This window comes from Vidua macroura, chromosome 4 (genome assembly GCF_024509145.1).
Source record: "Vidua macroura isolate BioBank_ID:100142 chromosome 4, ASM2450914v1, whole genome shotgun sequence".
In the NCBI taxonomy this organism is placed as follows: Eukaryota; Metazoa; Chordata; class Aves; order Passeriformes; family Viduidae; genus Vidua; species Vidua macroura.
Genome location: NC_071574.1, coordinates 16,450,628 through 16,475,750, shown reverse-complemented (window position 1 = coordinate 16,475,750; position 25,123 = coordinate 16,450,628). Strand labels below are relative to the sequence as shown.

General features: G+C 39.5%; 3 protein-coding genes and 1 non-coding gene across 6 annotated transcripts in view; 3 read left to right on the top strand and 1 right to left on the bottom strand.

Moving 5' to 3' along the window:
- The window catches only part of LOC128806601 (bifunctional heparan sulfate N-deacetylase/N-sulfotransferase 3), a 45,181-nt gene extending 32,901 nt beyond the window's left edge, over window positions 1–12,280 (top strand). Inside the window, exons 7-13 of the mRNA XM_053976295.1 lie at window positions 1,287–1,383; window positions 2,243–2,366; window positions 5,145–5,319; window positions 5,692–5,862; window positions 6,856–6,965; window positions 7,430–7,532; window positions 8,718–12,280. Of these exons, the coding sequence (XP_053832270.1) occupies window positions 1,287–1,383; window positions 2,243–2,366; window positions 5,145–5,319; window positions 5,692–5,862; window positions 6,856–6,965; window positions 7,430–7,532; window positions 8,718–8,837 (900 nt within the window). The 3' untranslated portion in view covers window positions 8,838–12,280. The remainder of the gene's footprint in view (window positions 1–1,286; window positions 1,384–2,242; window positions 2,367–5,144; window positions 5,320–5,691; window positions 5,863–6,855; window positions 6,966–7,429; window positions 7,533–8,717) is intronic.
- A 1,325-nt stretch (window positions 12,281–13,605) lies between these two features.
- The window catches only part of METTL14 (methyltransferase 14, N6-adenosine-methyltransferase subunit), a 68,081-nt gene continuing 56,563 nt past the window's right edge, over window positions 13,606–25,123 (top strand). The window contains exons 1-2 of one of the 3 annotated variants that reach the window (XM_053976300.1): window positions 13,606–13,936; window positions 14,346–14,445. The gene's annotated coding sequence lies outside the window, so the exon portion shown is untranslated. The remainder of the gene's footprint in view (window positions 13,937–14,345; window positions 14,446–25,123) is intronic. The other 2 variants (XM_053976298.1, XM_053976297.1) reach the window with 2 other exon arrangements.
- Window positions 14,084–14,214, top strand: LOC128806989 (small nucleolar RNA SNORA24). The gene has a single exon (XR_008437004.1). It is a non-coding gene; the product is annotated as a small nucleolar RNA SNORA24 (small nucleolar RNA).
- Window positions 17,036–25,123, bottom strand: part of PRSS12 (serine protease 12) — a 33,256-nt gene continuing 25,168 nt past the window's right edge. Inside the window, exons 11-13 of the mRNA XM_053976296.1 lie at window positions 24,366–24,488; window positions 21,202–21,482; window positions 17,036–19,571 (exon numbers count right to left, since the gene is read on the bottom strand). Coding sequence (XP_053832271.1) covers window positions 19,264–19,571; window positions 21,202–21,482; window positions 24,366–24,488 — 712 coding nt within the window. The 3' untranslated portion in view covers window positions 17,036–19,263. The remainder of the gene's footprint in view (window positions 19,572–21,201; window positions 21,483–24,365; window positions 24,489–25,123) is intronic.

Below are 25,123 nucleotides of genomic sequence, written 5' to 3'. Positions count from 1 at the left end.
CTACTTGCCTTTAAAAATGTGGGCAAAGGCAGGCAAGTGCATGTTGTATTATTTCTCTTCTCCTTTTGGAACTAACAGGAATAAAGCATTTGACAGGCAGATTTATATGCATCTTCTAGCAGTTAAAGAAATGAGTTTTTCTCCAAGCTTGTAAGGAGAAGAGGGCATCCAAAAAGAGAAAAGAGCATATCCATGGTCTCATGGATACCCTAATTAGCCAAGTGAAAGTAGATGAGATACATCAGAAGTTATTCACGGTAGTCTGGGAGCTGCCCAAGGAGGAAGTTTGCCAAGAAGCTGTAGATACCTGAGTCCTGACAGTGATAATATTAACCCAAATAAAATCTTATTAAGGTGGCTTGGTGGAAATACTCTAAGGAGCAAACTTTACTAAATCAAACATAAAAATGTATTTAAGCTTGCTTACTAAAATGTTTTCCAGCATTGAATATTGAATTGCCAACTTAGGGTCTGAGATTGCAAATTTGTACTTAAATATGCGTCTTGAAATTCATGCTGGTTTTGAAGAAAACATTGAACTAGAGGGGAGAAATGTCAAGGATTTTGCATAACACTAAGAGACAATAATTTTAAAAATGAAAATTAGCCTGTAGCCAAGTTACTTGAAAAATTATAATTACTTAGAAAAGACATTTTTAAGTTACAGTGACTAAGACATGGTGTGTTTTGTCCATAAATGATGTGATTTTGAATACAGGTATATATTCTTAAACCTCAGAGGGGTACGTGAAGATAATTCTCTTCATCTCAGTGCAGTGTTGCCAAACAACGTCAAAAATTATTTATGAGTAGCATTCCCAGAACAAATTTAAACCGATTCAATTGTGAAGCAGCAAAGATTAAAGATTAATATTAGCTACTGATTTGTATTGGAAGATCAGAATGTGTATTTGTGAATAGAAAGCCTTAAATCATAATCAACTTACTCTTTTAGTTTTAAAATGCAGCATATATAATGTGGTAGCTGTTATAGGAATGGGGTAATTATGTATGTGTAGGATATATTTCTACAACATGCTTCCCCTTAAAATAAATTCCAGACACTTCACCAAATCAGGTTCTGACCTGGTTACATTGGAAATACCATTCTGAATCGCTGGAATAGTTCTGGAATGTGTTGGTTTTTGGTCATAAGCAAAAATCATAATTTCTGGTAAGAATATTTGTACATGGGCGAAAAATAGGTAATTTATATATAAGGGCAATTTAAGAACCTTTTCAAATGTGATTGCCAATAAAATTCTGAGTTTTCTTCTCTGTTTTAGAACCCCTGTGATGACAAACGGCACAAAGATATCTGGTCTAAGGAAAAAACCTGTGATCGGTTACCAAAATTCTTGGTTGTAGGACCCCAGAAAACTGGTGAGATTTTCTTTTATTCCAACCAGATAGGCTGTGTGTAAGTTCAAATAAGTAAAACAATTAATCACTGCTGATTCAGGCTGCTGTGTAGAGATCACCTAACAGCATTTTTTTATGTTCAGATACCATGCAAATATAGCTTAATCATGTGAGTTACAACAGCAGTCGGTACAAATTGAAAGTGCAGGGTTCAGGTGTGTGTCAGGTTTTTTTGGGCTTTAAGTCAAAATTAGTAAACTTTGATAAAGAGGTGAACAAGACAGACAAGCTCTTGTCAAAGTGGAAGAAGGAAAAGGACAGGACAGAGACATCTTTCAAATGGGTTGGAGTCTGAACTGCAAATTTTTGCATGTGTCTTGTTTATAGAATCTTGTTGTTTCTTGTCATTTTTTTCAAGTCAAGAAGTTCCTAATGGACAGTTTTCATTACAAGATTGCACTAGTTTATAAATTTACTCAATGGTTATTTTTCTTCTCTGTAATCAGAAAGTTGCAAAATTCCTTTCATCTTCACCAATCCCCAAAAGCTACTGAATGCAACATTTTAAAATTATTTTTGTGACAGTCTCATATACATAAATCATTATTTTTTGAAACATGACTATTTTAAGTTGGAAAAACAGATTTCAACACTGGTACTCCAGTTTTAACTACTCTGTATTAACTAGTTACAGTTCTTTAAATGTCCTAATTCTAAAAGCTCAGAAAGTGCAGGATCTTAGGTGACATAAATCAACATCCCCTCAGTGAATTGAAATGGAATAAAGCTGATTTAGTCCCATCTGCAGCTAAGATCCCTCCAAAAATATGTGTGTGTGTGTATTTTTATTTTAAATCTTGGACTTTTATCCTATTTGCAGGTACTACAGCCTTGTATTTGTTCCTGATCATGCATCCTTCCATCATTAGTAACTCCCCCAGCCCAAAAACCTTTGAGGAGGTACAGTTCTTTAATAGAAATAACTACCACAGGGGGATTGATTGGTAAGATGGGTTATTAGTATAAATATAAAAGTTTATATATTGTGAACAATAGAAAAATGACATTACTGTTGGTAATGGTAACTGTGCATATATAAAGTGAGATAAGAAATAACCTTCAGTGTCTTTCTGAAATGAGAAATAAATGCAAGTGAATAATGATCTTACTACAGAATATCTTAAATGCACTAACTTTTGTGAGGCTTTCTTGTAAATAGCCAGATATGGATATGTGCAGAGCAGTAACAAAATGATGTATTTCTCATTACACATGTCTTTGAAAGTGGGACAGTAATGGTTGGTAGTTGGATATATGGACACAAAAGTTATGTTCTTGTTGGAAATCTTATTTCTTAAGAGAAAAAGAAAGATACTATCAGGAAGAGGCATTTCTTCCTTTAAATAGGATATAGCAATAGCAATAATGTAAATAATAAAAAATGGGGGCAGGGAAAGCCTCTGTAAATGTTCTTTAAAGATCAGGTAATTAGGAGAATGTGTCTGTGTGGGTCAGTAAGTGGTGCTGAGACAGAGCCTGTGTCCCTGCTGCCACGTTCACTGTGGCTCCCTGGGAATCACCAGGCACAGCTGCACCTGAAGGTCACTCCTGATTCCTCTGTTTTCCCAAAGTGCTGCACTGTAAAGCTCTGCAGCATGAAAGCTGGTGACATGCTGTAGTGGCTGGGGAGCACCAGTGAAGGATTATTGATTTCTTGTCATGTTTCTTCATTTTGCCCCCAGTTTAAGGGAGAACACTTTCATTGCCTTTGACTTTGTATTCATCCATAAAATGAAAAGGGTGAACGCTGTTCTGTGATCTCAGTGCAGACCCATCAGATCCAATTTATTTGTACGCCACGTGTTTTCCCAGAGTCGTAATTGCTGCAGCACATTCTTGCTGGGAAGGGCGGTGAGTCAGCCACTTGTGCCAGTGGAGAGGTGCTGGATGAATGACTGGCAGTGGGAAATTGCTGCTGAGGTGTATTTGCAGTCAGTGAGGAGGACATGCAGGCGAGGCAGAGCAGCTCCGTGCTGATGGAGCAGCTAAAGTACAGCGAGCCCCTTCTTCCACAAAATCAATGTTTTCATGTTGCTGGAAAACTACTGTGCTGCTTCTCTCTTTCCTCCTGCCTTATCTGCTTCCCTAAGCTGCAGGTACAATGTGGCTGCCACACACATGTCGGATTACTTTCATCTTAATGTGGCACTGGTGCGTAAAGCTCACAGTGGTCAGCCTGTCTAAAGCAGGCACAGCCCTTTGACAGGTTCTCACCACAGCATCCACTCTGTGCCCCACCACTCCTGCCAGGTTCCCACAGTTAAGTCTCAGATCCTCAGAACTCCCTGTTGGTGTAATTGCCTAATTCTTTGATTTGCATTCTGTCTGCCGGCAGATCTCTCAGACCAGCTAGCCTGATAGTGTGTTTCAATGCTGGCTTGTAATGAGCTTGCCACTTTGTAATTAGATACAAGGGCTCTCCTCATTACTCCAATAATTGGCTGGGATTCCTGCAAGAATCACAAATAGCAATCAGTTCAATTTTGTTTACAGTTGTGGAGATAGGGCTTTATCCGTGAGCTGACTCGTAGTCTTTGTCCAAGGTTGGATTTAGAGCAGGGCCAAATTTAGAAGCAGAAGAGGGTTCTTTTAGCCTTCAGAACCTCAGGATTGTCCTTTTGAAAACAGTGTAGATGTAAATTGTAGGCTTCCAACAGACATGGTAGAATAGTAAGATGAGAACTCATCTTGCTGTTGTTAAAACGCAGAAGTCTAAACAGACCAGTCTTGCATTTCTTTATGTAAGCTTTGTTACAGGTTTCTTGGACAAGTTTCTCTAAAGCCTTCTCAGCTTCATCATTCTCATCAAATCAGCCCTAACACTTCTGGGAAATAAAAGTCCATTGACTTCAGTGCTTACAATTTCAAAGCCAACAAGAGCACGTCATCTATATTGGAAGTAGCTCATTTGTATGAATAGAGAAAAGTCTAAGCACTGGAGGAAATCTCGGTCCTTTAACATGGTTTTCAGAAGAGGCTGTTTAAATAACATTTATTTTCTCAATACAGGTTAACTGAAAAGTCAAGATGGCCAAAATTTCCTATTTATTGTTTTCCCCAGCAATAACAAAAAGTGGTCTGAGGGCCAGGGATAGAGAAGTCCTTATATGACAAAGCAATTGCAGGAATTTAACTACAACTTCATGACGGATGTGGAAAGCTTGCAAAAAACTCTAAAACAACTACAACCCAATTTTCCCCAAAAATGTGACTCACAGAAAAATAAGTGAATTCTGTCACTGCTCAGAAGCCTTCTACCTGATGAAGCTGTGGGGGATTGCTTCAATGCATCTTCCCAATATAAACAGCCTCTTCTCAGTGAAAGCAATTCTGGTTGATACTAAGTAGCTTTTTCTTACAGTATTGCACTTCAATTGGTGTCAGCAAAAGGCCAGGTTTGGAAAACTCAATTTCTACTTTAGTCTTCACCAGTTTGTTCTGACTGAAAAGTGAGAACTTGCAAATTTTAAAAGACATAAATACTGTAATATTTTTATCCAGTTAAAAAAAATAGCTGCAATGTCTAGTTACATGTAGTGAGAAGCAAGCTAGTACCAAGTAAAATATGATCAAATATACAATGTAAGCTTTGGTTTGCTTTCTTTTTTTTTGCACTTGGGCTTATATTTTAATTGAGTACTCTAGAATTAAAGTATGCTTAACAGATTTAGCAGCCTTTTTGTGATTTTTAAGTAGTTCTGAGGATGATGTTGCTTTCCCAGGTACATGGATTTCTTTCCAACTCCTTCTAATGTCACCACTGACTTCCTCTTTGAGAAAAGTGCCAACTATTTCCATTCTGAGGAAGCTCCCAAGAGAGCTGCTTCCCTCATCCCCAAGGCCAAAATCATCACCATCCTCATTGACCCGTCCGACCGCGCGTATTCCTGGTACCAGGTATGCACTTGGGAGAACATGGGCAGGCACCAGGCCAGGTTTCCACCCTGAATCCTCTCTGTATATCCTCTCAGGATATATCCATATAGTCAGATGACCATCTGTGATCAGCAATGGGCTATCTGTCATATTTTAAGGGTTAAAATACCAGTAACAAATTTTTCAAGTTATCTATAATGCAAGCATATAAAAATTATTAATTAATTAATTAATGTAATCAGCACATACAGAAATTAGTATGTAGACACAGTTATCTAGTTCATGCTCAAAATACAGGATAGACTAAAATTTTTGTCAGTAAGAGCAGCAGTTTTGCCTTGTTTCCCCACTTTTGTGGTCTGTAAAGTTCCAGCAATGTCACTTCTTTTACAGCATCAGAGATCCCACGAAGACCCCACAGCTCTGAAATTCAGCTTCTATCAGGTGATCACAGCTGGCCCTCGAGCCCCCTCTGAGCTCAGATCTCTCCAGAAGAGATGCCTGGCACCTGGATGGTATGCTACCCACATTGAAAGATGGCTCACATACTTCCCACCTTACCAGGTGAACAAAACTCTTGACATCCTCATCCTATAGATATATATGTATATATGTATATATACTGTCCTAAAAGTTTACCTTTGTTAAAGTCTTGCCTACTGACTGCTGATCTCAGGGATATCCTACAAATCATTACTCTCCTTTGGCCCCATGTAAGGTCAAACCTCAAAAGTTGCACATCCTAAGCCCTGAATGTCATATGATAACAGCAGACCAGACAGACACTATCACATGATCGCTATCTCCTTGGGGATTTATTTCTGGAATGGAATTTTGTGACACTGGCAGCGTGTCTGGCACTGCTCCCCACCTAACAGTTAGAGGGAGATTGGCTGCAATGCCAACCTTCTGTTTATCCAGGACTTTTGTAGCTGAGACAAGTTGGCTGGAGTCTGCACCTTCTGTTTCCCTGGAGTGTGCCAAGGAAGCTCCGATGCATCTAGCTGCTGTTATTCTCCACATACTCTTTTTTCAGCCAGCATTGTATCTCTCTTCATGAGATGCACAGTGCTGTAGTATCCTCTTGAATGAAATTCTCCTCATTATGTTTTCATTAGCTTTTCTCCACAAGTAACCCATGAATATTGAATAATATGCATTGTCATGCAGATTTTTGCCAGATTTTATGTCCCACAGTGATAGTGAAGAATCAGCCCTGATGGCCTTATGTTTTATCTGGAAAAGTAGTAGCCATTAGTATAATTTTTTCTTAGCTGGACCAGTCTCTTTCAATTTCCTGACAGTATTTCTTATCTTTCTAGATCCTTCACTGCTATTTCTCTGTTGTCACAACAGCTTCCAATGCAATATAATTTCAGATTTAATTAAGATGCTCCCAGGTCATTAATGATGATCACAATTGAGACTGGGTCCATTATTGTTTCCTGGGGCAGTACTCTCCATATGATGAAGGAGTTTTACAGAGGTGAAAGTTTCAGTTGCAAGCCTGAAATAATGAATTTCAAATTAAACCGCCATTTATCTTCTCTGTTGTAGTTGCTAATTATTGATGGACAGCAGCTGAGAAGTGACCCATCTACTGTAATGGATGAAGTACAGAAGTTTCTGGGAGTCTCTCCTCATTATAATTACTCTGAAGCCCTAACGTGAGTTAATGAGTTCATCATTTTCACACATTCCTACATTCCTAAAATACCAGCTAATCTGTAAGTTAGCTCACTAGAAAGGCAGAATAAAGCCCTTCATAGTTCTTTGAGCTGTCGGTAGGGTGAATTGTACAGAACACAAGTCGGGGTTAAATTTTCTGTGAATCATTCACTGAGCCACTTGGCTGTTACAGAAGTAGAGCTGTGACAGACAGAGTGCTGCTTTGTGAGAATTGCATATGAATTTTGAATGGATCAAAATTAATTTTACTTCCATAAATGGAACATGGAATGCTGATATGCAGAAACAGAAAGCAAATAGAATAATTTTTCTTTATTTTTTGCATTAGCTGAAAAGCAGATTCAGTTATATCAGTCAGGAATGTAACATCCACTCCTTTGGAATCTGACTCCTCCTAGATTTGGTTGCACACAAATTTTACACCTCCCAGTGTTTGTTTCAGGTTTGATTCTCATAAAGGATTCTGGTGTCAGCTCTTGGAAGAAGGAAAAACCAAGTGTCTTGGGAAGAGCAAAGGCAGAAAATACCCTGCTATGGATTCTGAGGTAAACCATGCTCTTCATTGGCATTGTACAGGAATTCAGTTGGTGCATACAGGACATGACACAAGCAAAATCATGAGAAGGGAGAGAAGACAAAATTAAGTAGGAGTTACTTATTTGGCTACCTTTCCCTACAAAGGAAATGTTTAAGATGGCTGTGGGCTGCATAGACATTCAGTTCTTTATTTCAAATGTGAAGATTAAGTCATTAAAAAACAGCAGCAATGAAAACCCCCCACAAATTCTAAAACTTGGCGTCCCTTAGGAAACTAAATGTGCTGCTCCTGAAGTCCTGTCCCCTTGACCTTACAGACTTAAGCAGCAGAAGTTCCACAGTGCAAGTTTCTTCTCAGTCATGATCAGATAGGTGTATTTGTCTATGAGACAAGTTAGACTGTGACAGGTAATGCAGGCACTCCTATAATCCAGTTTTAAGAGAGGTTAGGTTCTGTTCCTATGAATTTTAACAAAAATACCTTCCCCAGACAAATGCTCAAATGGGGAAATTTCAGTCAGATCAAATGCTGCAGCCTGTACCCAAGGGCAGTTCAGTCTCCTATTCTAGCTGTAACTTTCATGTAGATTCTGTCTTGCATTGCCATTTCATTTAGCCTACCTAAAATGCAAATAAAAACCTACAGTTTGAACAGCAGTAAGAATTAATGTACCAAGGACTTTTTCCTCACAGTACTTAAATTATAAATAACTTCACCTCAGTAGAGTCCTACCAATACAAAACCATTGGGTGAAAAGGATTTTGGTCAGAGATAAGATAGGACAAGACTGTGTTTGTGCAAACTCTTGTCTTTTTCAACTCTAAATAAGTCTTAAAATGGGGGTTGCTAACTGATAGAAGTCTACATACAAAGATATTTTAGTAGCTGTTATTTCAATCACACTGTAATAGAAGTATCTCCATTACCTTCAGTGTGATTCTAAATGTACAAGACTAAGAGTAGAATCAAATTTTGCTTTGACTTTGGTGTTTATTTTGGACAACCTTTGTTTCCCTTGAAATTACCTTTCAGATTTCAGCTCTTTGCATGCAGTAGGTAGCATAAAACAATGTAAATTGCATAAAGGAAGTAAAGTTTTCACACAGGTCAAACCAACTTTGAAACCTCGAATTCACAGCATCTGCAGTACAGCATTTTATTAAATAAAAACCTCTCCTTTTGTATCCATCAGTGCAGGGCCTTTCTGTCGAGCTACTACAGAGATCACAATGTGGAACTGTCAAAACTCCTCCACAAATTGGGACAACCCTTGCCATCATGGCTGAGACAGGAGCTACAGAAAGTGAGATAGCATTGGAAAAGAGTGTTTTGAAATCTCCTTCCACACTTCACTTGTCATACCTGAACTTTCCAGCAGCTACCAGAAGGTCTTGTAAGATATACCTCTTCAAAAACTGTAAAGGATAGAAATTATTTCCATATGCTGGCATGTGGATTGTAAAAATACATGTGTTTCTTAGAGCTCTGGTGGGCCAAATCTTCCTCATAAGCATTTCTGGGCCTGTGGAGTTGTAGACTACTGTGCACATATGTGGAAGTTATTTACAACTGGTATAAGCATCAGAGATACATAACCTGTCCGATTTCATGGTAAATATTCACATTTTTATATATCAGTTTTAAAGTATTGTGTCTCATGTAGGTTTTGTAGCCCTTTGTTGGACCACTGGCAGTTTTTCTTAGGATTTGATTATTGTGTTGCATAGGATAAGATAATTAAAAGTAGCACAAAATGCCCAGAGTATTTCTGCCTTTGGAATCAGCTTGCTAATGCCCAAAGTGTGTGCAAACACTGGGGAGCAGTACAGTTATCATGTATCATTTAGCTGTGCTTGGCAACAAATTCACCCGGCAACATCTGCAATCCACTGGTGTAGAAAGAAAACCACAAACAAGCCAAAACAGAACCTGTCATTATATCCGGTAACAACAAACCCTTCCAGTGAGGGAAGGGCCTCTGTCTCTGTCTGTAGTTAATATGTCTGATTTTGTACTGACTGTGATGTGAATTATCTGAGCAGAAATTTGATTGGATGTGTGAAACACACAAGTTGCAGTATTAGACCTAAACAGTTGTGACCCAAACTGGAGCAGTGCGAGGAAGAGGCTTTCAGTCCTGGTTCTGTGAGCAGCCAGATCCGAACACTGCACTCTGGGCTTATATTGCTCTGAGTCAGGAGTGACTCCACTGAAATGAATTGAAAACTCCTAAAAAGCAGCAACGGATCCTTACTTTTATTGCCTTAATTTGCACCACATTTTTTCCTTAATTTATTTGCCTTTAACCTATGCTTTTCCCCCCTCCACCTCATCAAAATTGTAGCATCTTTCTGCAACCTTCAGATGACGTCAGCTGCAAAAATTACCAGATTTCCAGATGAAAATACCAGTTCTGTTTCCAGATATATTAAACATGTTTGGTATTAAGTATTAGGAATGAGCTTTAGAGGAGACAAAAATAAATACAGTATGTAGTCATGGTAGAAAATTACACTCAAATCATGGGAAAACACAAATATCTGCCCTTGCAGGCAGATACTTGTGATAGTTCTCAACAATACATCTCTCAATGCATCAGTTTAGACATGAGATAAAGTGTAATTAATAGTGCTTAGAAGTTGAGGAAGATCATTGGAAACTTCAGCGAAGTGTGGCCTTAATGCTTCTCACAGAACTTTGGCTCTGAGTGTTTCTAAAGGCATGAAGGGTTAGTGAAAAGAAAAAAGAACCACAGTACTAAATGCAAGCCTTTATACAGGAGCTCTGTAATGTTTTCATCATTTGTTTCAGGGTGAATATTTAAAAACATGCATCAGATGGTGGAAGAACTTCCTATGTCTCAGTGCTGTTTTACGACATTTATGTAATCATGCAATTTAACTTTCAAGGTAATGGAATGGAAACCAGTCTGTTATTCCCTAAATACAAAACAGATGTGGAGATCCTTACTGTACCTCTAACTGGTAATCTTTACTATTTATTGATTTTGTCTATGTAATACATGGTTTTGATAGGCCTGTAAAGAAAAAAATCTAGACAGATCTGCTGTATATAACAATATTCTTTACACAGCACATTTTTACTAAGGGAATATGCATGATTAAGGATAAGGACCTACTAGAGTAGACATTTTTTAAGATGAACATTTCTATTATTTATTAGAATGAGAATTTCATTTCACTCTAAATATTCAGTCGTATGGATTTGTCTCAAAAGCTGACTTGTCTTAAAGTATTTCTTATTTGATAAAAGAAACACTCTGGATTCTAAACATCTGTAAAAGCAAATACTCTGCATGCCATGGACTGCTCATGCATCCTGCAAGCATCCATATAGATTTGTTACAGTTAAATTGAATAACTGGAGAAAATACCTGGGGTTTTCATCCTGTCATGATTGATTTTACTCTTGATACAACCTAGTGTAACATCACTCAAATGTTTTAAAAATGCAGGGATTGCATAAAGCTCCTGTTGTGCATTGCTGCCTCAGTTACTCAGTGTTCTTCAGTGAAACAGCGTTATAAAATAGAGGAAAATGGGAAAAACCTTGGGTGCTGTCAAGTGCCTGATGTTTGCAGGGTGAGAACACAGACGGAGTGCCTCCTACATGCAGGAGGAATGGCCTTCAGCATCATTCCTAGTTCATTCTTTGTTTTAAAGATTCCCTCTCTGTCTTCTTGCCCTGGGAAAGCAAAGCACTGATAGATTGAGAATGAGTGGGCAGTCAAGGACAGAGTGGTGAGATTGGTCACATTGTCCCCTGGGGAATTTTACAGCCCATCTGTGGTCACCATGAGGTACTGGGACAATAAATCCTCCACGTGCATGCCCTCGGCCTTGGGTGGATTATTAGTTGTTTGTAAAAGGATGGTATGAGGGCTGGGGGGGTTTTATTCCAGAGCTATTCTATTGAAATGTGTTCTTACATTTAACAGGAACCTTTAAAAAGCACTTTTAACATGCAGCCAACTTGGTGAAGGAGGAGGAGGCTGAGCACAGCATGCAGACAGCAGCTGAGTGTGTCAGGGGATGCACCTGAGTACAGCTGCGTAACCAAGTCATACCACACGAGTTACCTAACAAAGTGTAACCTCTTCTGTTCATAGCTTACCTGCAATCAGTGTTTGATTTCCAGAAGTACACTATCAGTATTAATACTGTTAAAAAAACAGGTTTGTTACAACAAATCTGTTTGCTAGTCCAAGTCAGATGTTTCATTGTGACTGCTAACATAGCCATGGTTTCTGTTCCCCTGGTAGGTAACTGCACAAGCAATTTCTTCAACAACTGTTTGATTTTGTGACTTTCATCTTCATTTTCATAAACATAATTCTGAAATTTGCTTTATGCGGCCATCAGTGCCATTAAAAAACAATGTGTGGTTCTGAGCAGATATTGACCATTTGGGGTGTAAATACAGAGCCTGATCAGAAATTACCTAATTATTTGAGCTAACATTCCTGAGAATCCTGTGACATTTTCCCAGTTCTACTTGTGCAGGAAGAATGAGTTTGGATGATCTGCAGACTATCTTGTACAGAATATCCTTTTTCATTGCTTAAAAATGTGAAACTTCCTCTGGAAGAAATTAAATAGATATTTCAATGTTTATAGATGTAATACTCTGTCATTCACATTGAATGAAAATTGCTGGAAACATTTTTCTCAGAGTTTTTTTTAAATAAAAAATAGATATTATTCTGATAGTGGCATGGTATTTGAAGTGCAACAATAAACTCTGATAAGAAAATGTAGTGCTGTGTGGAAGTGACTTTCATGTTCACAGAAGTTGTCATTTTCCAGGCTGGTTAGCAGCCATTGCAGCTTAATGCTGAGCTATAACACAGTTCAGCAGCAGAGGAGCAGCATGAAATATTTTCAAAAATGAAAAATACTGATTGCTCTTGCTGTGAGTGAATATTACTGCTTTATACAGCTGCTTGTTTTACTGCTTTTGCTTCCTGCTTACTTTTTATTTCTTGTGCCAGCACTTGCTAATGCGCTGGAGAAACATCTCCAGAGTTTGCCATTTTTAAGATAACAAGGAAAATTTATTCAAATCATTTGCCTTGGGGATTCAGTAGTTGTGCCAATGCATCAGCCTACACAGACATGAGAAAAGCTTTTTTGGAGAAATCTCTAAAGATGGTATGAATGTCTAAAGGAAAATTCACTATTATCAAAGAATTCAGAACAGAATACAAAATTGTACTTATCTAGCTGGGTAAAAGCTGCTTAGGAGTGTGGGAGATAGGAAACTTACATTAACAAAATATTGCATTCATTACAGAGAAATGATGCAACTTTAATTTTAAGAAGTCTAAGCTTCTTGTATAATACCCATCTCTATATGCTCTTAAAAAAAGTAGTACCAGGTAATAAGAAAAGGGGAAAGATCCTTGCTACATATGTGGACTTGAGTTTTCCCTGGACTGAGGATGACGAATAATAGTACAGTAAGCTGCTGTGGTGTGAAAGTTACAGTAATTAGGGGAAATTTAGACTTGACATTAGGAAGCATTTCTTTATGAGATGTTCAGACACCAGGGAACAGGCTCCCTGGAGAGGTAGTTGATGCTCCAGGCCTGTCAGTGTTTAGAAATTTGGAAAATGCCTTTAACAACAGGCTTTAACTTCTGATCAGCCCTGAGGTGGTTGGGCATTTGGACTGATGATCCTTGTAGGTGCCTTCCAATGGAAATATTCTGTTCTGTTCTATCCTGTTCTGACTCCAAATTGAAGTGTGGACATTTGGCCAGCATGCAGTTGCTTACATGGACTGGAAAAGGAAAATAATCTGTGTTCACCTAGAGAGATGACTTCATTTGTCTAGCACATCTTTCACGACCGCTGATTTTTATTTTAGTCCATGGTTTTCAAATAACGAGCAGTATTATTGTAGTATTTAAGGCCATCTTATGGCTGGACCAAGCATACACACACGTGTATCTACACAGACAAAGCAGCATCGCTGTCTCAATCAGCTGAAGGTCTCTGCTTTATTTTGGAGAATGCCTTAACCCGTTTTCCCCCGGGGATGCTGCTCGGTATCTTCGGGAAGAAGGATCGATCCTATATCGCGTCCGCAACTTTCCCTTGTGGCCGAGCTCAGTGCGCGTGCGCTCCGTGGCCTCGCCCAGCGCCCGAAGCCTCGCCCCCAGCCCGGGGCCCCTGTAGTGCTCAGTTCCCGCCGCCGGCGCGTGAGGCTGGGTTGTGTGCTGATGGGGCTCCGCGTGGGCGGGCGCGCAGCGCGGCCGTTGGAGCTAAGGAGGACGGGCGCCGGAAGCGGTGGGGAAGGGTGAAGGTGAAGTGCCAGTGGCGGCGGTACTCGCGGGTCGGGCGCCTTCTCCTCCACAGCGGCAAAGGAGCTGAGCGTAACAGACAGAAGGTAGGCTCCATGAAGGCGTGGGCTGCGTTACAGGGAGGACGGGTGGGAGCCGGCCGCGCGGGGCCGGGGCCCACATGAAGGAGGGAGAAAGGAAGGGAAAATGGCGGCCGCCACGTGGCGACGAGGGGGGTGGTAGGGGAAGCAGAGATCCATGATTCCATGGGAGCTGCCGTCTGTGGCTCACTCCCTTCCTAGACATGGAAGAGCAGGGCCTTGCTAATTGGCAAAACTTTTACCCTCTTGTGGGTATGAGTCGTTGACTGTGGCAAGTAACAAACCGATTCTGCCGTGGGGTTAGCCGTCTCCCCCTTTTTTGGGTGTTTTTTTTGGTTTTTCAGGTTTCTCCCCTTTTTTCCCCCTCCAGTACACTGTTACAGCCCAGTTTTTAAACTTCTTTATTCTTTTTCAGTTCCACAGGAGTACAGAAGCTGAAAGCATGGAGACGTAGTTGTTAAAGATCCTCTTCCCAAAAAGTATGTGTCTGGCTGTGCCTAATAAGCTCTTCAGAGGTGAGATTTGGGGCAGGAAGAATATCGATTTGATAATTTATGTTTAGCGATTACTCTGCTGTGACTTGTCCTTTGAAATCAAGGTATCATGGTGTTTTGTTTTAAGGCATGCTTAATTTTTATGTGTTTTCGGGACAGAAAAGTCATCAAGTACATTAATGTGACTAGGAGGAATTTGGTTTGCATGTAGAGACATTAGAAAACATAATCCACTATTCCTAGCATAAAAAATACACTGCCAGAACTTTGCCTGCCAAATTAGAAGCATCTAAGTGCACAGATTTTTCAGGGATATCCTGGGCAGGAGGAGTGTCTTTTTTTTCATAAGCACATGAGTACTAAGAAAATCTGCAGCTGTAGGAACAAGGGAGATTGGAAGTTAATATCAACAGCTTTGTTTCAGAGCAGCTTTACAACTTCTGGGAGAGCATCCTACTGTTTGATGATGATTGCTGTTTGTTTGTGTTTCCAGTAGCAATATTAAACTGCCTCAAACTTGTTTTTACAGGGGAAAAACCCTCTTGAAAGAAGATGAGGCTAAATTCCACTTGTGAATTCTAGGAGTAGCTGTGTCTAAACCTGTTAATTTTTGTTTAGGGTAGGGTGGATGTGTATCATCTGGAGTTGATGCTTTTTGGGAGCAGTAATATTTCTGGATGTGAAGCAGAGCTAGTAAAAGCTAATTTTAGGCTAGGTCTTTACCTCGATTTTTAAACAGAGTTAAAATTTGGAGCTTCAGTGAGAGCTTCTGCAGTCCATCTGATCTTCATGAAGAGGGGCTGGAACCCAGCTTACTGTGCCTAAAATTAGCCTTGACTGCTTCTGTAGAGACAAATACAGTTTGCTTCTCTCTTTGGGCTGTCACTAAGCCTTAAGATATTACAGTACTGATTTTGGTAGTTGAGTGGCTGTATTGCACCTTCACCTCTGCTCTCAAAGTGTTGCAAAGGTTGTTGCAATGAGTGTACCTGTGGTGCAGAAGCTGCAGGTGAGTTTTTGAAGTCTGGAAAATGGAAGTGGAAACTCCAGCTGTAATTTTGGTGTCTGTGTGAATGTAAAGAATTCAAATGTATGAATAAGTCAATAAAGAGACATGACTGGCTGCAAGTGTGGTTTCTTTCCTGAAAAACTGCTGGTAACTAAGACTAGACGTACATGTTTGTTAGGATTACTTACACATGCCAAATATGCCTTTTCTGGGGACACACCTTTTGGGCAGAATCTGTGGTTTCAGATGGCTGATGCACTGTCTGGGAACCACTCCAGAAGTGGTACGGTTTGAATCAGAGGTAAGTGCTGCAGGGCAGAAATGACAACTTTAAAGAAGGTTGATTTTTGCAGTTGCTGAGGGATCCATACTTAAGAAAATTGATAGAGATCTAGTAGATGGTGAATCATTGCCTACTCAGACAAAATACTTAAAAGTAAATGTACTGTCTTAGTGAATACCAGCTGTGCTGGAAAAATCTGTTAAGGAGTATCTTTCAAATAATAATATATTTGTTGCAAATAGTTGGAAACTGAAAAGTTAGAGGGAAAGGGAGGGTTTGAAAGAACTGGGAAACAAAATCTGTGAAGCCAGAACTGATGATCAGCGTGCCGTGTAATTGCTGTTGCATGTTTGGCAGCTGAGGTCAGGATTCCTGCTTGAAGTGAATGGAGCAGAACTGTGGACTCTTAATTGCAGTGTGGACTAGATCTGAGGAAATGACTTCTGGTGGTTGTGTTTGGTGGGAAGATTAGGGAGCTGTGATAGGAAACTTTCCTTTTTTTTTTAAGCATATACTTTTTCTGCCCAAGCGGAAGTACAGTTGAATGTTTTCTTGTGCAGCGCTGTAACAAGTGATAGCACACCTGTTTAACTGGTGGTGCATGATTACTCACTTCTTTTAAGAACCCTATCATATGGCTTACTGCTCTGCATTCCAAGGTGGTGGCTGCCAAGCCTCCTAGCCAACAATCAGGAGTGTGTACTGTGAGTTCCCTTTTCTCCAAAACCATTGGACCTCTGTAGTAACCTCAGCACTTGTAGAAATTACCGTGTCTATTCTGCAAGGGCAGTTACTTGCTTATCTTGAATAGGCAAATGCCAGGCAGACTGGCCCTTTTATTTTGGGAAGTTTCTTGGGGTTGAGATAAGATACACATTAAGGAGGCTTTGTGTGTCAGTTGCTGTGATGTTTCTGTATTGTATATTCTCTGGCAAATAGAAACTTAGGAAGTTCAGGAGGGCTGTATCTAACTATAAATCCTTATAGTGTAGGGGAACCTGGAGAGATGACATTTCTTGAGGATGGTCATCTTATCTGGTAACAAGTGCCAAGTGTTCTCATGGTTTGTGCCACCATTAACACAGTTACTAAACAGCTTTAAAAGTGTAGGATGAACTTCCAGCCACGTAACTGGTCTGAGTTAAAGCAGTAGGAATGAGACAAACTTTCCTCTCAGAGAAAATAGCCCTAAGTTTATATGCTTTGATGATTTCAAGAACCCCGTTTTTCAGGTACAGCCCATGTGAGGTTTGCCCAGCTGATGTTCTGCAGCAGCTGCTTGTACATCTGCGGTATTAATTAAGGTACAGAAATTGTAGTCATTGTGGCAGTTTTTATTGTATATATGTACACCATCAGGCTCACTGAACAAAAATGAGAATGGCGTAAGATGGAGGCAATTTCATTTTATGTTAGAAACTGAAAAGGCATGCTCAGCATGGAAACAGTGCAACATTTTAAAATCTAACAAAGCATTCTATTAAAAGAGCAAAAATAATAAAGTACTGTACTAAATCTAAATGTTTACTACACTTAGTATGCAGGCTTAGTTCTCCCTCCCCCTCAAAGTATCTTGTTTCTGTGGTGCAACTATTAAAGGATGATTACTTCCCCTGTTTATAACGCATATATTGCACTTTGTAACCTACTTCACCACAAGTATCAATGGGTTTTGTACAGCAAAACTCAGATGTTACATGCAGATACTTTTTGACAGACTGACTTCCCTTGTAATTAAGGGCTATATAGAAGTAAAAATGTAATGCTTTGAAGTTGACTAACACGGTGTTTTGCATTGGTCTAACAGTAGGTGGTCACAATACAGTGATTTAGGATGTTTTAAAACATTTCACACTATTTCAGATAGTGTGGAAATACAGAGAACGGAAATATATTAAAGCACCTCATGTACTAGTTTAGCACCAATTGCAATAATTAGTCATGTCCGTTGAAAACTTAAGAGTTGTTAAGGGCTAAATGTTCAATCACATGGGCTTCAGCAATGTCATTGCCACTTCATATGCAAGTGAGTACTCTTGGATATTTGTTATAACACCAGAGAGACACACAACAATACAAAAATGAATGATTGCCCACTTACAGCATGAATGCAAGCACCCCACTTTTTCACAAAACACCACACAACACAGTCCTGGCCCATTTGGGGAATGGGAAATGGGTCACTGGTAGTCGCAGTTTGCACAATCACTATGTGGTGTCATTCATCTGCCACACTTGTCACACTGGAGTGTTTCATGGCCCATAGCTTTCAATTGTGTTTTTATGAGCATGGTTGTTACCGTGATACATAGATACATGGGGATTGTAGAGCTGAGCTGTCGTGGCTCCCTCCCCAGTGAGTCAGTTCACAGGTGATTTCCGGACTGATGCCTTTCAGTGTTACACTAAGGTGGTGATTATATGCTGTGTTCTAGGTAGGTGTGGTGCCCCTTTCTCAAAGGACAGTAAGTTGGTTATCAGTGCATTTTTATAAAAAGTTAGGGATTTCATAGCACAGGGAACAGTATTTGGAAACGTAATTGAATGAAATCAAGGTGTGTCAGTGCTTTAGAAGTAACTGAAAACTTAGCTATCTTGTGAGATCAGTCTGAACCAGTGTTGCAACTAAGCAGGAGAGAGTTGTCTAAATATTACTTTATAGAAAACATAGTTTAAGACTTTATAGACCTTTACCGACAAGTTTTGGCTCAACAGCTCCACTGTATGTATAACTTTGGTAGGATTGACTGTGGTTCTTTGCACTGCTTGAGCAAAGCCCAGCAATGAAAGGATAGGGATGTTGGTTAGTCTGATACTGTACTGACAACTAGTGGTAAATAGAAAAAGTGAATCATCTCCAAAATGCTGTATATACTCAAAATTGCAAATTTCAGAAATGGGACAAATGCTACTTCAGTGAAGTAAATAAATGGTTACTCTTGCAGCTGTACAGGATGTTTTGGGGAAACTGTCACTGTGCTGGCTGTTTTACTTGGGAATGTACTTTAGGCACACTAACCTGTGAGAACATTTTGCCAATTTGCTGGGGATGTGATTATTGACCATTGTTTTCCTTCCTGCATTTAATGCATACTCAGAATTACTTATCAAGAATCAGGCTACTAATGGATTCAGAACCTACATGAGTCAGATTTAGGGGGCTGAGTGTAAAATCATGGGAATAATAGACTAAATAAGCTAGACTAAAGATTAATTGAGATCTGTAATTAATTGTAGAGAAGCTTGGAGCATAAATAGCTTGGAGCTACAGTCTTGTGGGCAAAGTCTCCAGCTGTCTGGCTCCCGTATTACTCTAGCTGGCTATCACTTTTCCCCTTGGTAACTTGTTCTTGCAATATTTGAACTTCGGGAACAGGGAGGATTAATCCCTAACTGGAAGGCTTGAGTGTATACAGCTTGGATTTAATGAAAACAAAAACACATGAATCAGGAAAAGATCTGTTTCCACCCACTGTGGGCCCCAGCTGTGTGCTGCATGTGCTGTTCAAGTTGTCCTGCCTCAAAGTTTGGTTTTCATTATGGGCATTCATAGTTTGGTCACACTTTTAATCCAGGGTACGAAAGATGATACTTTTGTGTAGACACCTGGGGAATCTTTGACCCCACAGCCGTAGCCCCAGGAAGTCACACCATACACGACCCAGCTTTCCCCTGGGCGTTCACACATCAGTGGTCCACCGCTGTCTCCTTGACAGCTGTCAACTCGTTTCTGTTCCTGCACGTTTCCAGCACAGAGCATTCTTCCTGTGAATCTCCTTTTGTAGCGTTCTTCACACACCCTCTTGGGAAGTAAGGGGATGGCAGCCTGTTGCAGTGTTCTTGAATAAGCCCATCCTAAAAAGGAGATCCAAATTATTGTCTCATTACAATGGTCAGTCTTGGAAACATAGATGTGATTTAATCCAATTTTTGCTCTCGGGTCTTCTCACTGCTTTGTCATTACATAAAATTACTGGAAGCAAGACTATTGAAAAAAATCTCTGCATTAAGTATAATACTAAAATACAGTAGATATTGTAAATGTAAAATGTAGATGCTTTTTAAAAAAAGTAGGTTTTCTGCATGTGTTCTCTGGATCTTTCCACGGCTGGAGTTCGGTTTATTCCAAGTACTTTGTGTCTTCTACAGAAGAACGTAGACTTTAATACCTCTATGTGGAAGCAATTTTTGGGAGTCTTGAGCAGCTGAGAGTAAAGCAGTAGAAATCCTTTATTTCTATGTCACCAGTTCAAATCTAGTGAACTGGTGCTGCATCTTCTGGTGGCTTCCAAGTAGAGCGTTCAAATGGATCTGTCTATTTTTTTCCATAGCTTACACCTCTTTCAGTTGAAAGCATGGGAAATGAAAGCCAGTGTTGGTTTTGCCTTTTTTTAAGTAAAATTTTTTAACTTGTGAAGCAATTATGATTCATATAGTAAGTGCAAAATGTCAGCTGAAGTACTGCAATTATGTAATTTCTTACCATAAATTGAAGCCAATTACTGCAGTGGTTAATGTTTCCTAAAATAGATGTCCTAAGCTAACAGTATTGCAGGACTTTCAGTGAATTATGTAAAAAGGCTAGACAGAGCTAGCAATGAATTAACAATTGTTTTTAGCAAAAACCCCACCCTACACATCTCTCTCATTTATTGTAGTACAGTGACCCTGACATCTGTGCACACAGCTTAGTGCGTGTAAAGAGGAGGGGCAGATACTTGGCCATGCCTTGTCTCCTTGGCAGTTAGTGAGTCACTGGAACAAAGGCTCAAGTGTGGTTGCTGTCTTGCACTGTACTCAGCACCACAAAAACATAAAAGTAAAACATGGTTATTAATTTGTGAAACATTTAAAGGACAAAGACCTTTGAAGAGAAAGAATCTTGTACTGACCAAAAAAAGCAAGTAGAAGCCTGGAGTGCAGATTGTGTTGAGGCTCTTGTAAATTTTGGCAAGATGTTCTGTTATTTAAATCAAAGCTGGTTGAAAATGTTAGTGGTAACAGGGAACACTAAAATGTTATTTGAAATTCTATTTTGTGCATATTTTCCATCCATTTTTCTATTGAAGTATTGTAATTTCAAAAATCTTTTTAAAATTAAAATACTCATGGTCCTTACCTTTGAAACCTTAAATGTGTTAGAGCTGTTAGTTATGTACTGAGGCAGGGGGTGATAAGCTGCTGTGCAGGGTGGGCCTAGCAACAAATAAGCTTTTTATTCCTGCTTGTAATTCTTAATGAGGCCACTTGACTGACAAGGTCTGTGATTTAGAGTGGCGTGGTTAATCACCGCTTGGATGCAAATACCAGTTATAATCAGTAAACAAAATACTGTCATTCCTGGTTAAGGATCAGGAGAGAAAATATTCACTTATGTTAAAAAAGAGTAAAATACTTTCATTTTGAGCATTTTCTTATTTTAATTATTTGAGGATTTTTTAAAGCAGCCTCAGATAATTGGATTGGTGCATGGAAATTATTATACCTGTGTCACCCCATCCAGTGATAAAACAGTTGGGAGCAGTTTTCTGTGGTCGCTCCCTTCTCAGTGGCAAGCAGGCAGGTAGAACGTGGGTGCTGAACCTTGCACACTGTTCCTCGGGCCCCTGCAGCCTCACCAAGGCAATGTCGTAGTCGCTGCTGTCAGGCCTGTAGTCCTTGTGCACCACAATCTCCTGGACTCCAATTTCCTCCTCGTACTCCTCCAGCACCAGTGTGTGATAGTCTCCAACCCGCACTACGTAGTTGCGAGTGTTGTTGCCATACCTGAGATGGAGGTGAAAACGAACAGGACTGGCTCAGGCAAAGTCACATTCTGAGCATGCTAACAGAGTTCATCAATTTCTCTATTGTTCACATAACTAACTAAATATTATTTTAAAGAGCAAAAATGCTTTCTTAAATGTTTAAACTGACATTTCAGTGTGTCCTAAAGAATACAAAAACCTTCTTCTGAGGTTTCAGGTTGTGTCCTGTTCTTTTTGAATATTTTCACAGGCAATTTTCTTATGGCCATTTGCCATGACTGGCACTTCAAATGTACAAGGTGTGCATTATAAATTTATTTAGGAAGGGTAATACAAACTGCCAGTAATTGCAACAACAACCTGAGTACTGTCATCACTGTGATGCTCCAAATAATTACTGGAATGAAAACAGTGTTCAGGCCTGCTTTGTGGGTTGGTTGAGGAACTTTAGAGGCTTAGGTAACTTAATAAAAAACTGTTACATCAACTGAAGTTATAATAAGGATAACAAAAGCATTTGTGCATCACAAGCACCTACTGTCAAACTGACAGGAGGCCTGTAAATCTTAGGCTTGTTTTGCATCTGATATAACCCCAGTTTCTTTCACATTGTGGATTAAATGGTAAATACATTAGAGATTACTACTGTGGCTGAAATAACAATTTTTTGTGCATGTCTTTGAAGATTTTTGTATTACATACAGCCCTTCCCAGGCAAAATGCAAACAAGGGAGTACTGTTGGGTGCATGTATTTATTTTAAAATATGGCTAAGCTAACAGAAATATTTTTCCTTTTATTTCTCCCTTTCCGTAATAGGAAAAGGACAGCCTTCAACAGGAAATTTCTAATATGTTTGGAGATAATAGATGGGCCACCCACAGTGGCCCACAGTGGCCCATCACCTTTCAACCTGTGCCTGTTCTTTTTATACCATCCGGCAATGTTCTGGTCTCCATTGCTTGTTAAAGCCTGCTTGAGGAGCAGCAGACAAAGCAGAAGCATTATAGTTTTCTGCACAATATATAACTGTACCACTGAATATTTCTTCTAATTGTGAGTTGAATTCCTGGCTGCCTTTAAAGTTTCTTGGTCTAATCATTCAAGTATTCCATGAGCAAAAATTCACTTCTAGGCTTCATGGAGAGAGAGCTGCAGGCTATGAACAAACATCCCTTCATCCAAAGATGACCTTTTATATAGGATACATTAAGGGGTTTTTCCTATGCCTCATGTTTCTAATTATCCAGTTATTTTTTTAATGTGTATAGACCTTCCAATTTCACTATAGCTGTTGGAATAACTCAAGAAGAGGATGAGTTATAAAACAAAAAATAGCTTCAAACATTTTATCTTAAATAACATATCTGCCAAAGTATAGAAACCAATAATTCTACTGTAGTACTGGTGAGCAATTCTAATAATAATGCATAAAATTATGTTTAATTTTTATTCCTAGTATAGATGAGCCCACACTGATGTTCCAATTTCCAGGATATGAGAAATGGTATACTGGCTTTTCTCTTGTCCATCTGCAGAAAATATGTGAAGAAGGCACTTGATCTATAGATAGCTCTTGGAAACCTATCCCTGAAAATCACTGTGAGATCATTTGGAAGTTCAGCCCAGCCTGTCCAAAGCCAGCTTAGAGCTAAAGGCTTCCCTCATTTACAGTGAACAGTAGTGCATCCACAGGGTGTTGGAGCTGCATGCTTAGGTCTAATTGCAGTTTAAACATAACTTCTGGGACAAAACAATACTTTGGTCCCTGAGACCACAGGTAACAGTTTCAGGGTAGCTTATGATAGCCCCTCTGGAAATACCAATCTGGAAGTACCGCAGTGTACTTTTCTCCAGCCATGCTGCTGCCCTATCCTGTGGGTGCTCAGCAGAGTATCCAAAATTGGCAATCCTTGGCACCACATTCAGTTTTCAAGCCTGTAATCAAAGGCTTTCTCAAGACCCTCAGGCAGCATCCTTGACAATCACTGCAGAGATAATGAACAGGGAAATAGGAAGCCATTGTCTAATAATTTTGATGAAAGCAACTAAAGAGCTTCCATAGTTCTACAGATGTACCTAGGGCATCAGTTGAAATAGCAGGAAATTTTACTAACTTTGACTATTTCAGCTTAAAATATTACCAGGGAAAGTCCTTTGTGATTTCAGGACACAAGAAAAGATGTGCATCTGGTGCACTGCAAAGGTAATACACACTGTATTTGAGTAAAAGTGTATCTGACTCTTCATTTTAGTTACTAGTGTGCAAAAAGAAAGGCTCAAAATCAAAATTTGAAACATTTGCAGCTCACTTGAGCAAATACTCTCAAAATTGTAGTACTCCTCTATGTTTTTTTGCCACCCTACTCCAATGAAATAATCACTAATTACAAGATTAGCTTCCTTATTGTGCAAGTTGATGCTTTTATACTTCAGTAACTTCATCAGTAGCGAAGTCCTGCACTACTGTGTCTGTATCACAGTCACTGCTGTGATACAGTAAAAAGGTCTATCACTGTCAAGATCTGTTGTTACCAAATTTAATCTAAAATATTCCAGTCCCTATATTTGGTGTCTGCTCGGTTGTCTTCACTATAATCTAAAAGCCAAAAGCTGCGTTTTTTTGGAATAGGAAGTTAAAATGTCCGAAGTGTTGTCTATATTTTTTCATTAAAATGCTGAAGTGGTGAATATAAATCACATGAAAGATAACACCCAAATAATTTCAATGCATTAGGGTATTTTGTTTTTTTGAGGGAAAGGAGGTTGAGTTGGTAGGGGTTTTTAAAACCAAAGGCCAACTCTTGGAACAGTTTTCCATGGGCTTGAACTGTAATGGTTTTGCATATGCCCAGAACAACAAAACAGATTAAAACACAGTGCACTGTTGAAGAGAGACCCACCTTTTAAAGCAGTGTGCAGCAGTGAGGACCCAACAGCTGCTGATGAGAGTAGCACCACACAGGAGTCTTCCGTCACCATGAGAGGATTTCAGCCGCAGTGCCACCTGCCACGGCCAGCTGCCCCTGCAGGAGTGACACAAGGTGTTCAGCGTACAGCAGTGGGGAGCTCAGGTTACCTGCAATATGCATCAGGTTGGCTTTCTTTGACTGACACAGCTTACTTACAAAATCTGCTGTTTATTAAGGGTGGTGAATATTTTAAATCCAGGCAACATTCAGAATTCCATTTAAAAATGGTCCACATTACTTTACAGAGAATTTGGACATCCAGCACTCTTAAGTGCTTCCTCCCACAGTCAGCTATTTGAATTTTATCTTCTCAGATTGCATTCATTGAGCCAAAAATACATTCTGTGGGTTCCTCGCCAAATACTGTCCAAGTCAACAAACCAGAAATTTCCTGTCAGCTGGAGAGGGGAAAGGGGAATTTCTTGAAAAGCTGAACCCAGCATCCATCCCTGTCTTCATGAGAAAGGAAAGTGGCAATACAAGAAGTATAAAGCAACTGTAGAAGTCTCAAGTACAGAGGAGCACCTTTTTTCAGCCTGTGGTTATCTGTTTTTTATTGTAGATCTGGCCATATTTGCATACATATGAATACAGGATGGATTCTTTTTTGCTGGTTTAATACATTAGGAGTCAGAGAAGGGTAAGGGAAAGGGATGCACCTGTAAGCAACAGCAGCATCCAAGAGTATG